General features: G+C 37.1%; 1 protein-coding gene across 2 annotated transcripts in view; it reads left to right on the top strand.

Annotated features, from left to right (window-relative positions):
* The window catches only part of LOC108248486 (replication protein A 70 kDa DNA-binding subunit), a 36751-nt gene that overhangs the window by 8738 nt on the left and 14866 nt on the right, over positions 1-13147 (top strand). For both annotated transcript variants that reach the window (XM_017437286.3, XM_017437285.3), the window contains exons 8-13: positions 1162-1264; positions 1384-1452; positions 4513-4705; positions 8791-8927; positions 9455-9603; positions 11283-11412. In XM_017437286.3, the coding sequence (XP_017292775.1) occupies positions 1162-1264; positions 1384-1452; positions 4513-4705; positions 8791-8927; positions 9455-9603; positions 11283-11412 (781 nt within the window). The remainder of the gene's footprint in view (positions 1-1161; positions 1265-1383; positions 1453-4512; positions 4706-8790; positions 8928-9454; positions 9604-11282; positions 11413-13147) is intronic.

Below are 13147 nucleotides of genomic sequence, written 5' to 3'. Positions count from 1 at the left end.
TTTTCCTTCACTCCTACACTTACTGCTCCAGGGTTTCATTTTATTGCTGCCCTCCCCCCCCTTTTTTCTTGTCATTTCATTAAATGTGTGTCTCTGAGCTTAAGGATGAACAAAAAACAAGAGTACAGGACAGCGAGGCATAGGTACCCAGATTAAAGTAAAGGTACCATGTCAACTTTCCATGCTAATGCTCTAATAACATAGATGTGTTTGAAATGGTAAGCTGTAAAGATAACTGTGCCTCTAGGTGTTGTAATAAACTGATGACTGTTCTAACTTTGATGTTGGGGAGTACCCGTAGTGAGTAAAAATGGATGACTTCAGCAGTTGTGCTTCTTTCATGAAGGTTTGGGTCTAAAGAAAAGTGAAGTTGTATACTTGTGTGACAGCAGGAGACGCAGTGTTCGATAGGATACAGGGATGTTTCGTATGGCCGTTTGCATGGCTTTCCTTTCCCGATTCTGCTGGTTTTAAGCAACTATAAGATGCTTTTGACTACCATAAACCTTAGTGTAGCCGTCTTATCCACACTGAGCAGGAAATGGAGCTCACTCTGGCCCAGCGGCTGCTCTCATGATAGGGGATTTAATTGCAGGAAAAGTTATGGCATGAATATTCTCCACTGCACAATTATCAAGGCAATGGAAAAGCTCACTGCTGCATAAAGTGCAGAGCTTGGCTGGCTGTTGTTAAAAACAGAACAAGAAGCATATTTTAAATGCATCCAGGAGTTGGCAGATGTAAAACATCTAGTTCCCTCTTTGAAGAAAAAGTTTTTACTGTTTTTTTTATTTTTATTTTTTATTTTACAGAACTTTTAAAACAAAAATTAAAGAGAGCCATCCAGTTTTCGGGGGGAACTGTTCTGTTCTCTTGTGTTTAACATTAGTTTGGATGCTCATTATAAATATATTTTTAAAAGTCCATTTTAATTGTGTCTGTTTTTGCGGACCTTTTAAACTGTGACACCCTCAGTTTTGTTTGACTGTGTCAAAGAATTCATGTAATGCTGAGGTCAATAAACATTTAGATCTTTATTAGGTTCATCTTTAGAAAGATTTTTCGAGTATGAGAAAAGTTTTCTTTGAAAAATCACCGGTGCTACACTTTGTGTTAGGATGCACTCTTAAAGCACAAATCTCTCTTTATTGTTCATCCCAGGTGGACTATCAGAGCCAGAGTCACAAACAAGGCCAATATCCGTAACTGGAGTAACTCCAGAGGGGAGGGCAAGCTCTTCTCCTTTGAAGTAGTGGATGAGAGCGTAAGTAGAAAGGTCTTAACTTTTGTCTGTAACATGCCAATGTCCTGTAATGTCAGACATGACTAGATTTTTTTTTTCTCTCTGTTTTTATCCATTCAATGAAATGTTCTGGTCATCAGGGAGAAATCAAGATTACTGCCTTCAACAAAGAAGTGGACAAGTTTTTCTCTCTAGTGGAGCAAGGCAAGGTGAGCGCACTTCACTCATCCATATCCATTCTTTAAGTGATAAGAGCTTTCTAGAAATTCAATGCAAAAATGATAACTTTTGAATGCGTTGCCCATCGGCCAGGATGGCTGAACAGAGTGGAGGCCAGTTTGAAGTCCTGTGCTTCGAAATTCAGTTATCACTTCTTGCAGTACACTTGAAAGAAAACCCACAATGTTTTGTTTGACAAGAACAGGATAAAATGTGAAAGCATTTTGCGAACTGCCTCCAAACTAAGGCTGAGTTTTGTGCGTTCATTTTGAATGCACATGCTTCTTAGACAACTATATATTATTGGCGAAATAGTGCCTTTTTAAAAATTGATTCAGCTCTCTAAGAGTAGTTTTAGAAAGAAATTTAAAGTACAAGTTTGTCACGTTGAGTATTTGAGTAGATTCACAAAGCTGGGAAAATATTGCTGCCTTCTATTTAAAAGAACCCTTTGAAGTGTGAACTTTTAATATTGTTTTGCTGTTTTCAAAGTGTCTTCTTATCACATTTGTGTCAGAAATAGCTGCCAGTCTTTCTGCTTCTGTTTGTAAGGAAGGATGAATGTACAGAGTTTTTTGTTTTGTTTTGTTTTGTTTTCTGTTCCAGGCTGCAGAGCTTAAAGAAATAGTTTGCTTCTGGTTTTGGTTTTGAGTCATGTGGCACCAATCTGTCAGTATATTACACAGTATTCGATCACAGTGGGCATAAGATGCAGATTGGTGTAGATGTATAGTAATAATCTGCTGTGGAAGAGGTCGATAACAACACCTACTTTAGAACCTTAATTTTATTTGTCTATTTAAATTTACTCTATATTTAAAATACCTTTATAGCTTTATCATGCTGACAAAGAACCATTTTTGACAAAAAACTAGCCATTAGGAGTGTACAACTTATGTTTTTATGTTCTTGTGTCAAATTATTTAAAGTCATAAGGTCTTTAAGTGACAACATCAGTATTTCCTTTTATAAAAAGATTGTTATCCAAATGTTTTGTCTCTGTCAAATGTCTTCTTACAATGAAGTACAAATCTCAAAGTTTATCGTTTTGACAAAACACAGCGATTGAGTGCTATACCATTGAATAATTTACCGTTCTTTTCAGTATATTACAACGAGTCCAGTTGAGGGACAGTCGGTGCTACTAATTAGCTTTTGTTTAGGCTCATCATTAATTGCATAAAGGCAGATGCTCAGCTTTTCCATTTTGTGCAGAAACTACCTCACAGGGGTGATAAAAATTGATCAAAATAAAATTCCCCAAGCATGTGAGCATCATTGTTAGTCTCAGTACTTTACTCTGTGCATCTTGCTATCTGAGCACTGGCAGGGCTTTGAGTAGCTACAGACATATTAGGGTATATCCTCCAGACAAACACTGACAAAATGTTTACAACTTGTCAAAATGTCAGACAGGAAGACAGTCCAGTCCAACCTCTGCTTGGTTTTAAAAACAAAAGTGAGGGAATCATTACAGCGACCCCTATCTGTTGAAAAAGACATTCAAGTTCCATACATACATGGGTTTATATTTTCAGATGATGTACTTCTGCATTAAAAGCTTGTCACAAATTCTCCCAGTAGTTGCGTTTGTGTCTTCAGCTGTGGCTTTACAATGCAACACAACAACAGTCGTCTGATTTTTACCTATTTTGTGAAGAATGTTGTTTGAAATAAAACCGTAGCTAAAAGAAGAGCTGAGCTGACAAATTACAAAGAAAAGTTCATCACTGTATTTACATTTTAGTGATTATAATAAATAAAATAGTTAAAGGTTGATTGTTTTGGATGTTGTCACATCTAGTGGCAAAAAAAAGATAGTTTCAACTAATTTCATTCTCCCTGCTCCACTGTCCTCCCAAAGTATGCTGGAAAAATTTTGGTGTTTGGTCTTACCTTTTTTATTACTATAGTACCTGTTGCAGTAAGGAGAGTGATCAGGTATTCCTGTTGTCTATTTTCTAAGGTGATTAGACCACAAATTCATACATTTATGTTACTAAACACATATCTGTATTTTCTATCGATAATAATATGTTTATTACAATCATCTTGCTTTGCTTCCAATCACACATTGTAAATGTTACATGTAGAAACTTTAATAAACAGGTGATAAAAGTAAGATGAGACGTACAGATGTATATTGGAAAAAAAATAATAGAAAGAAAGAATAAGGAATAGGTGTGTTCTGCTGAAATTTAGGAAAACAAACAAATTTTTATTCTTATGTTTGTACTAAAACGAGTGGAATTCAGTCTCCAAATTAAAAACATGCTGTTTGCATCTTCCTGTGTACCCATGTGATTACACAGAAGAGCTGGGAGAGCTCATACGCAACTTACAGTGCTCAACTACCACCGAATAACTCAATTAACCCTGCTTATTATTCTGATAGTCAGACCGGCTCAGGTTTCAGCCACTAACAGTGATTCCAACACAGACCTGGATCCAATTTGTGCCCTCTGCCCTCCGAAGATAAATAAAGGAACAAATCCTTATTCCCTGCGCGATCTGAGTATTGACAGAACAGCGAGAGGGTGTGACTGGCTCTGAGGAGCCAGAATGTTTTTCCACATAGGTTTCGTGCTCTTTTGTCTGTGTGTGCTAAGTGACTGCAGGAGGAAGGCAGGAAGGAATGAAGGAAAGGAAAGAATCACAGAAACAAACCCAGAGGCAGAGAGAGGAGGGTGTGTGCGTGTGTGTGTGTGTGGGATGGGGGAGTTATTGGGGCCTTGGGAGAGTAAATGAAGGAGTGTGCCTGACAGATTGAGTTTAAATTATGCTGTTAAGCAGACTCCCTCTCAACTGCTGCTTATTTTCTGGTGAATTAGAGAAGTGATGGTGCTGATAGGGACACCACGTCTTAGTTTGACCTAAAGATTTTTTTTTTTTTGGCTATTCTTATTAGAAACTTTTTGTTGAACAGAGGCTGTAGTGTAGAGTAAATTTCCTTTCTAGGAACAGTAGCATGGTCACCAGTTCAAACTACCAGAGCTGCTTATATTTATTTGATTGGGACTAATTGTAATGCTTTTCTGTTTGCTCTGTAGGTGTATTATATCTCCAAGGCTATACTAAAAGTGGCCAACAAACAGTATACGACATTAAAGCACGACTACGAGATGACCCTCCACGCTCATTCATCTATAATACCGTGTGATGACAGTGAGGGCATCCCCACAGTGCAGTGCGACTTTGTACCCATTGAAGAACTGGAAAACCGAGACAAAGATGACATTGTTGGTAAGAAAATGATAATGTATGAATATCTTTGCACTCTACAAATACATGCTCTATCAATTCAAAAATTGTATGTATTAAACTCTAAAAAGATTGTCTGATATTTAAGTGTTCATATTGTTAGTTAAAAAACAACTTCAGACACCACCACTAGATGTTATTTTTCTTTTGTTATATTTAAGATGTGTGTTTAAACTTAAGTGTCCCCCATTATTTCATATAGTGTGGAGCTAATTATAGCAGAAGCCTGTTAATCACTCAGTTAGTGAAATCAGGTGTGTCAAAGCAGGAAAACACCTAAAATATGCAGGATGGTGTCCCTCCAGGACCAGGATTGGGCACCACTGGTTTGTCTAAAGAACACTATTTGAGAAGTTTTGTATTTTTATTTTATTTTTTTTCAGATGCAACTTTGCTAAAGTAACCTGTGCTGTTCTTTCTTTTTCTAACCAAGAGGCTTCTCCTGGCAGCTCTTCCAAACAAGCACAGCTTGCTTGAAAGAGCTCCTTATTGTATCGTTAAGAACTTTACCATGTACACTGAGACCTGTAAAGTCTGAAATGGTCCTTCTGAGATTTGGTCATTTCTTTGAGCTCCGCGTGGTCTGAACTTGCTGAGACGTTCACTTCTGGAAAAAATGTCAGTCACGTTTCATGTTTTTCAGTTATGGATAGTCTCTTGCTGTAGGATGATTGTCTTCAAATTTAGAAATCACCATTAACCTTTCTAGATTGATGGGAAGCAACCATGGTTGTTTTATTTTGAGGTATCTTTTTTAATATCTTTGCTTTTAGGCACTGATTCCTGCTTGCCCTCTCAGTTCCTAATGAGACATTAAGGGTGTAGTAACTTTTTACACAGCTTCATTATATTTAGCTTAGTTTACATAAATAAAAAATGACACAGATTAATGTAGGATTTGTTGTTCATCTGAGGTTGCGTTGACCAAATTTTAAAACTTGGTGTGGCCCGGTAATTTTTCATTATTTAGTCCTAGTATGTAAAATGCTGTAAAACATTTTTAATGAGTGTTTAAAATTCGACAATGTAACTGGCAAAAGAACAATTTAATTGTAAGAAAACAGGCAGAACTCCTCTGTCAAGGACAACTGGAAAAAAGGCTGCTCATGTTTTCATCTCACAAACCAAAAACTACATCTGATAAGCTCAGATGTTGTCGTTTTAGAGACTTTAGTATTTCTGTTTGTACCCATCTCAACTGGAATGCGTCACGCCATTTTAATAGTGTGTGTTCTGACACGGACGTGACGCGCCTCTCAAAACCTTACAACCTAAAAAAAAGGTGTTTAAAAGTAGAAAATGAGTTATAAGGGTGCTTAGAAAATTTGGAGCAAACGCAAGCAACAAGTAGAAAGTGGTGCATGAACCCACTGGCATGAAGAAACGATGCTTGTTAACATTCATCAGAAAGACAAGTCAAGCCTTTCCTCTAATAAGTTGTCCTTCAGCTGTGACGCACTGAATTCAGCCACTTTCTCTTGGAAGATGTGTGGAGAACATTTAGTAGATCCATCAGAGAGAAGTCAGACAGCTTTAATGTAGTGCAACTTTCTAAATACACATTGCGCTTCATTCAAATAAGATGAAAACCTTGATGACACTTATCCTGATTAACTAAATGTTTTCTGATTTTCCAAATCAAAGGAGAGTTTAGTCTATAGACTAGTCTCTTCTAAATTGACTTTTTTTCAATACAAGAGTCACCCTGCTATTATTTCATAGAATACATGTTTAAATCATCATAATCCAAGTCTTTGTTTAAAGTAGCCTTCGAAAACCCGAGGGCTTTCTGAAGAATCTAAAAACGTTCAGAACTTGTTAAAATTTTGTTTTCTGTCATTGTAAATTGCTAATGTAACCGTTACAGTTATCAGTAGTTCTTATAAATTTATAAAAGATTCTGTTTTTGCACACAGCTTGTCTGTCACTCTAGGTTTAAGAGGCACAAGCACAGATCTGGGGTTTTGGATCACCGGCCTTGAGACAGATTTCTTTTTTTAAACTGGAGTTTTTGTTAACAATCTTTTATATAATTTATGACAGGTACGATTTTGCTTTAGCTTTTCTAGAATGCAGAAAATTAAACTGTGAGACGACATTATTTCTAACGCAAAGTAATATAAGCGAACACGGGATGGCACCGAGCAGTTTTAACTGAGGGAATGTGTTTGCATTGGTTATAGAGGAGCAGCATTGCGTGTCCTCATCTGTCGACTCTTCATTCTTTCTCTCCCGATTCCCCCACACTTTACTCCTTTGTTAAATAGGGGATTATAACATGGTAATGAGAAGCGTCAGCCTGTTCCTGTTGTGATAATGGAGTTCATAGGTGGATGACATCGTCTCAATCATAATGGAATTAAGCAAGGCTGAGAGAACACTGACAGAGAGCAAACGGAGGGATGGGGGAGGCAGCGGGAGTTTAGAAAAAAGGTTAACAGAAAGTGCAGACAGGAGGATGAAGTTGAGAGAAAGACTGATTCACAAAATTAGTTTTATTATTTGGTCCAGTCATTTTATTTAATGCATGGGTACTAGTCCTGGCACAATGACACAGGTGTCAAAAAAAATAAACCAGCACTAATCTGTAAGGCCTGTTGACAATCAGACCACTTAAAAAGCCGGGAAGCTTTCCACCACCCACCGCTGAAAGGTGGATAATAATGTCTCTGCCCACGTGTGTTTGTGTATCTGTTTGTTAGCAAAATAACTCATGAGCCACAGAATTAATTTTAATGAAACTGAAAAGGATCATTGAAGGTACATCTACAACTGATTAACTTTTGGAGTCGCACTGATTCAAGATGGCTGCCACAGCCAACGGACCATTGAACGGATTTGAGTAAATCTTTCAGAAAGTAATAATTGGATGTACTTTTATAAGCCATTATATTTTGGGGTCAATCCAATTTAATATGGCCACCACAAATAATCAACATTAGCCACACTTATTCAGACATTGAGCTAACGTTTGAGGCGGTAGTAGCTGAGAGTCATTCTCAACATATACGCTGAGTGCAGCATCTTTCAGTGTTGCATGAAAAGGTGCATAAATTAATTTGTAAAGGTTGACTAAAAAGGCTGTCATTTCTCAATTTAAAATAATCTTAGTGTAAAACTGACATGAATCGCAGCAGGTGATGTGCATTCCTTCAAGGAGTACTAGGCCATTACTTATTTGTTTCGTTTGCATCATACACAGTAACACGTAAAATGCATTACATATGAGTTACACTCCTGCTGCAGCTATATAGAGTGAAAAATAACAGTAGCAACACTGGGGAGGTTTAACAGTGTGGAAACAAAGAAACAGAAGGAGACTGCTGCATTGTTTATGTAAATATAAACTAATCACAGCCATATTAAAGTAATCACTTTTGTTGTGTTTTTCATGAGTAATAACTTAATTTAATACATTGTGGTATTGTAAGAGTAGAAATACTGGATGTAAACATAAATGTGTTTGTTTATTAGAAAACTAAAGATGACTTTGAGGCTCACAAATCCTCAAATACAGTTATTTTTATTTTGCTTTTTTCATATTATTAAGAATGAGTTGCATCTCATAAAACAACTAAGGTGAAAAAAAATCAGGACCAAAGGCACTTACGTTGTTAAAGCACATTAATCTCTATTCATTTATTTTCAGTAACCTTGTGGCATTCCTGTTTGATTTATCACTTTCATGTAGTTTTAGGAGTTTACATGGTACTGCAGGTTCTCTGCATTGTCATAGTTTCAGTAATGAAGTCTGAATTGTTATGGCTTTAAAATTGACAACACGAATAAGAGAAGAGTGTTTGTTGTGATTCGGGAAAAGGTCACAAGAATTAGCCAGTGTGTTGTCCATTTGCCACAATATCGGAAATTGTGTTGTGATAACACTAAACATTATATAGAGTCTAACCTTGGGGCATATTTACACTTCCACCATTTAGACAAATCCTGAAAGCTCTTTTTGCCTAATGTCCATTTTTTTTTTTTTACCACATTATAAATATATTTACCTGCATTTATGAGCTATTTCTTAATGGATTTTTAAGAATGATTCCTTTTCTGCCTTTTAGATGTAATCGGAGTGTGCAAAAGTGCAGAAGATGTTTCTCGTATCACCACTAAAACAGGCAGAGAAGTCTCCAAGAGGGCTCTCAACCTAATAGACAAGACTGGGAAAGAGGTGGCAGTCACGCTGTGGGGAGAGGAGGTAAGAACTGTAATTTCACTCTTTGACTCTGCGTCTGAGTGGATTTGTGGTTTAACATGAAAATCAGGTGATTTGATTGAAATTAATTGTGTATTTTTGAAGGTGCCCATGCGTGTATTGTGCGTATGCGTTCCTGATTGCCTCTCTGTAGATGTTCATGCATACAGAACACTTTGACTGTTTTTTTTTTTTGTGCTGCAAAATTTGGATCACTCAAATCACTGCCATGACCTTCAACACTGCTTTGGACTCAGATTTGAGACATAGGGCTAAATAACTCGAATGAGCACGAAATGGCACTGTTCTTCTCTAAGCTCATTCGATCTGCGAGAGCTAATCCTTCCTCTTTGCCAGAGTCTAAAAATGACTTTCAAATTAACTTGTAAATTATCTAATTATTATTGGAAGCTGATATTACTTTCAGACATCTCCAAGTTGCAGACACAAATTACACATATAAGTCTTTGCTTTTGTTATCTTTTAGTGTTTCTCTTAAATTACAATCGTTTACTTTTTTTTTTCTCCAGGCAGAGAAGTTTGATGGCTCTGGGCAGCCTGTTGTTGCCGTCAAAGGAGCTCGCCTGTCTGATTTTGGAGGCAGATCACTTTCAGCTTTGTTCAGCTCAACAGTCATGGTCAACCCAGACATACCTGAGGCCTTTAGACTCAGGGCATGGTGAGTCACTGTAGTGTACGCCAACCATACCACCGAGCAGTCACACTTGCGGACTCCGTACAAGATGCTGTTTGTGAAAGAAAAAGTATACGATAATAGGTTGTTTCTGAATTGTATTCATGAAATAAAGTAAAAATACTAAACATAGAACCTGCTCACGTACATTCTAATGAGCAAGCCTAAGTGCAGAGCCCTGATTATCACATGTCAGGAGACTGGTGGTATGTGCCATGTGAGTCTCAGTGGGGCTCTAGTCAGGGTTGGATCAAGGGAATAAGAAAAGCAGTTAGTTATTTCTGGATCCAAGCTCTGAACTGCTACCGCATGTGCTCAAAGACACGTTGAGTCGCATCAAACTGGATTCCTATTAGCACTTCCCGTGGAGGGATTTTGAATTATGACTCATTCACTCATTAAAGCTGTTCTCAAATCTGGCTACCAGTAAAATATATTGTGTGTAAGTATGCGTCAGCATGTACACAATTCATTTCACTCCCAAAAACTGTATCAAATACCACAAATGCAGATTCAAAGTTTGAATATAGTAAATAAAGGGGTTTGTGTCCCTTGTAGGTTTTAGGTTCTCACTTTCAAGTGTTTTTGTTTGCTTTATTGTCTCAACTAATTGCTCTATGAATAATAATTTGGTCGGTTTTGTAGCTATGTTTTCTTGTAAACAGAAAGAGCAGGGTCCATCTCTCTCTCATCCTGATATTCAAAACGCTAAATAAGTAAAAAAAAAGGTCTGCCTCCTTGCTTTCATCACAGCTTCTATTTTTCTCTAATCCCCAGCTTTTCCCCCTGATCTCCGCTGCTGTTTGATTCTTTTTTCAGTCTACATGCTGACAGCATGAAGTTATTTCGGGAGCAGATAAAGTGTTTACCACTTCTTTTTTTTTTTTTTTTTTTTTACAATTAGGTGTCCGCTTTACAAAAAAAAAAGAGCATCTGTTTGACTCACGTTCCTGTGACAAAGTCATTCTATTTTGGATTGTTTGCACATGACTTGTTTGCATAAATGGAGGAAACGGATGAGTCTGAAAGATGCCTTGATTAGATTTCTCATCCAGAATACAGAGCAAGAGTCACACACACATAAATATTTTAGCAAGAAAATTAAAGAGATAAGATGAACTGAAAGAATGCATACTTTAAAAAAGATGCACAAGTTTTGTATAATGTCACTGTTTACATATAAATATAAAAAGTTGATTGATCTAGAAATGCATTTGTTCATGATAGAGGTTGGTGTCAGATCTAATATGCTGAAGGATAATCATCTGATGGCTGCAAATAAGTTAGGGGAATAAGGGAGTTTTCAGACATGGCTAAGATGGGTTTGATAGATAATAATTCAGACAGTGTAGTGATTATTTCAGTGCAGTATTTTCTTCAAAAGAAAAGCCAATTACTTGAAAGCAACACACTATACAACCTTACCTTGCTTGCTTTTTCTCTTTCCCATTGGACAGCCACAAGTGACCAGTATTTCTGGTGCACCTGCTATAGTTTATTCACCTAAGTGTCCAAGGAAATTTAGTTTTGTTCTTAAGCGAGTTTAACAAATTCTTCTAAGTAGGAATCACACATGAGTTGTAAAAGTGTTAGTTTTGATGTACGCGTGTGATGGCACACATTTTAAACTGTCCTTGTTGCTTCTTGACATGTCCACATCGCAGGTATGACCATGGAGGTTATGCAGTCGACAGCCAGTCGCTAACAGAAACCAGGTCAGTCAACAGCGGATCCAGGATGAACTGGAAAACCCTCAACAGCATTAAGAATGATAATATGGGACACGGAGAGAAGGTACAACTAACACATGCAAACATACCAGTTATTGCCCAAATATGTTTTAAGGGGTTAGGGCCTTTTGGCTCAGGGCTAGGGTCAGGGTCTCCTCAGGGTTTAAGGAGTTAGGGCCTTTTGGCTCAGGGCTAGGGTCAGGGTCTCCTCAGGGTTTAACACAGACACACATCTCAAGCTTTGACTTCCAGGTTTGGATTCAACTTGTTTGCTTTCAAGTCCCACAACTAGGGACTTCCTAGAAAGTAGAAGGAAATAAACCCATGAGATTGATTTAGATTTGTGTTGACCTTTGATCCAAATCTGAAATTGTTGGTTGGAGGCTTATTGATATTAGCCAGAAAATCTTCCTCTCAAATGAGTAATTAGCTATCATTTGAAGGGAAATGTAGGAGGCCCTGCACTGATCGTGGGACATCATAGTAGCTTAATTACGGCAGAGTTTTACAGCAGAAAATACTTTTGGATGTTTTAAAAGAAGCATATTAAACTCAAGTGCCAGAGCATTAACAAGGAAGAACTTTACTGTAATACATTTGGGTTTGCAGTCACTCTGAGACAAATCCATTTAAGGTTTCTTTGACTCATGTACACTGATGAATTAAGCTCTTTTTTTTTTTTTTTAAACAAGTGATGGTCAAAAAGTGATGTCTAGCTCTCACCCACATTTTATAGTTTATGAAATATTTTAAACGTTGGCAAGCTAAAAGACTCCTGAATAAATGTGTATATGTGTATATGTATACTGTAAATTAATGCCAGATTTCATACAAAACTGTCAAACTACAACTAAACATTGGTCGTCGTGCCAATAAAACTATTTAAATTCTACTAAAGTGCATGCTCGGCTCAACCCTAGAGAGAGAAGACTTCTTGTTAAAAACTACCATGAATCTTTTTTTTTTAAACGCAACTTCTGCTCAGTCTTATTTTAATTTAAACTAGACAAAAATAAATCAAAAATCAGTCTTTTGCTGAATGTAAATCTCTTGTTTTAGCTGTAGGAGGGGAAAAAAGTAACACTCCCATGTTAACTGTTGGAGGATCTTGCAAGAAGTCTCAAACTGAGCCACGCGCTATTTTAGGAAGTTATATTACAGAGAATGATCATGCTTTCAACCAGAAGTAGTGCATATAAGTAGTATATGCCACTCCTTAAACTTTCCATCTAATTAATTTGGTTTATCTCAGATTAGTCTTCCTCTTTCCTTGCATTTAATTGGAAGCAGCTTACGGATAGCTTCCAGATCAATGTCGTTTCTAATGAAAATTTCTAATTATGTTCCGGAGGAAGCCTATAGGGCAAAACGTTACCAGAAGAAAAGCAGCATGGGTGGAAAAATAAGGGTTAGTGATCGTCGAGGACAAAAACCAGTCGGCATCACCTAAACTTTGTCACTTGCAAATCTGTGACAGATGAAAAGCATCAAGACCAAAGAAAAAACAAGTGTAAAAATAAACATTTAAATGTTTTAAAAGAAAGAAATGACGAGGTATAGAAAATTTTACACAAACAAGGGAGGTTTACAGACAGATGCAAAGGAAAAGAGTTTAAAAGTTGCAAATTCTCCTCTTTTTTTTACATCTTCTGTTACTTTTTTATCTTTCGTCTTTTTTTTTCCCCTCTCTCATTCTACTCTGTACCCCCAACTGTTTATGTAATTGAACAGAAAAAGAAGAACACTGTGTATCGTGTACTCCGAGGCTACAGAGCAGGTTAGAGTAATAGAATCCGGGT

This window comes from Kryptolebias marmoratus, linkage group LG13 (assembly GCF_001649575.2).
Source record: "Kryptolebias marmoratus isolate JLee-2015 linkage group LG13, ASM164957v2, whole genome shotgun sequence".
NCBI lineage: Eukaryota > Metazoa > Chordata > Actinopteri > Cyprinodontiformes > Rivulidae > Kryptolebias > Kryptolebias marmoratus.
The sequence above is the reverse complement of the archived record's forward strand: the minus strand, read 5'-3'. Positions and strand labels throughout refer to the sequence as shown.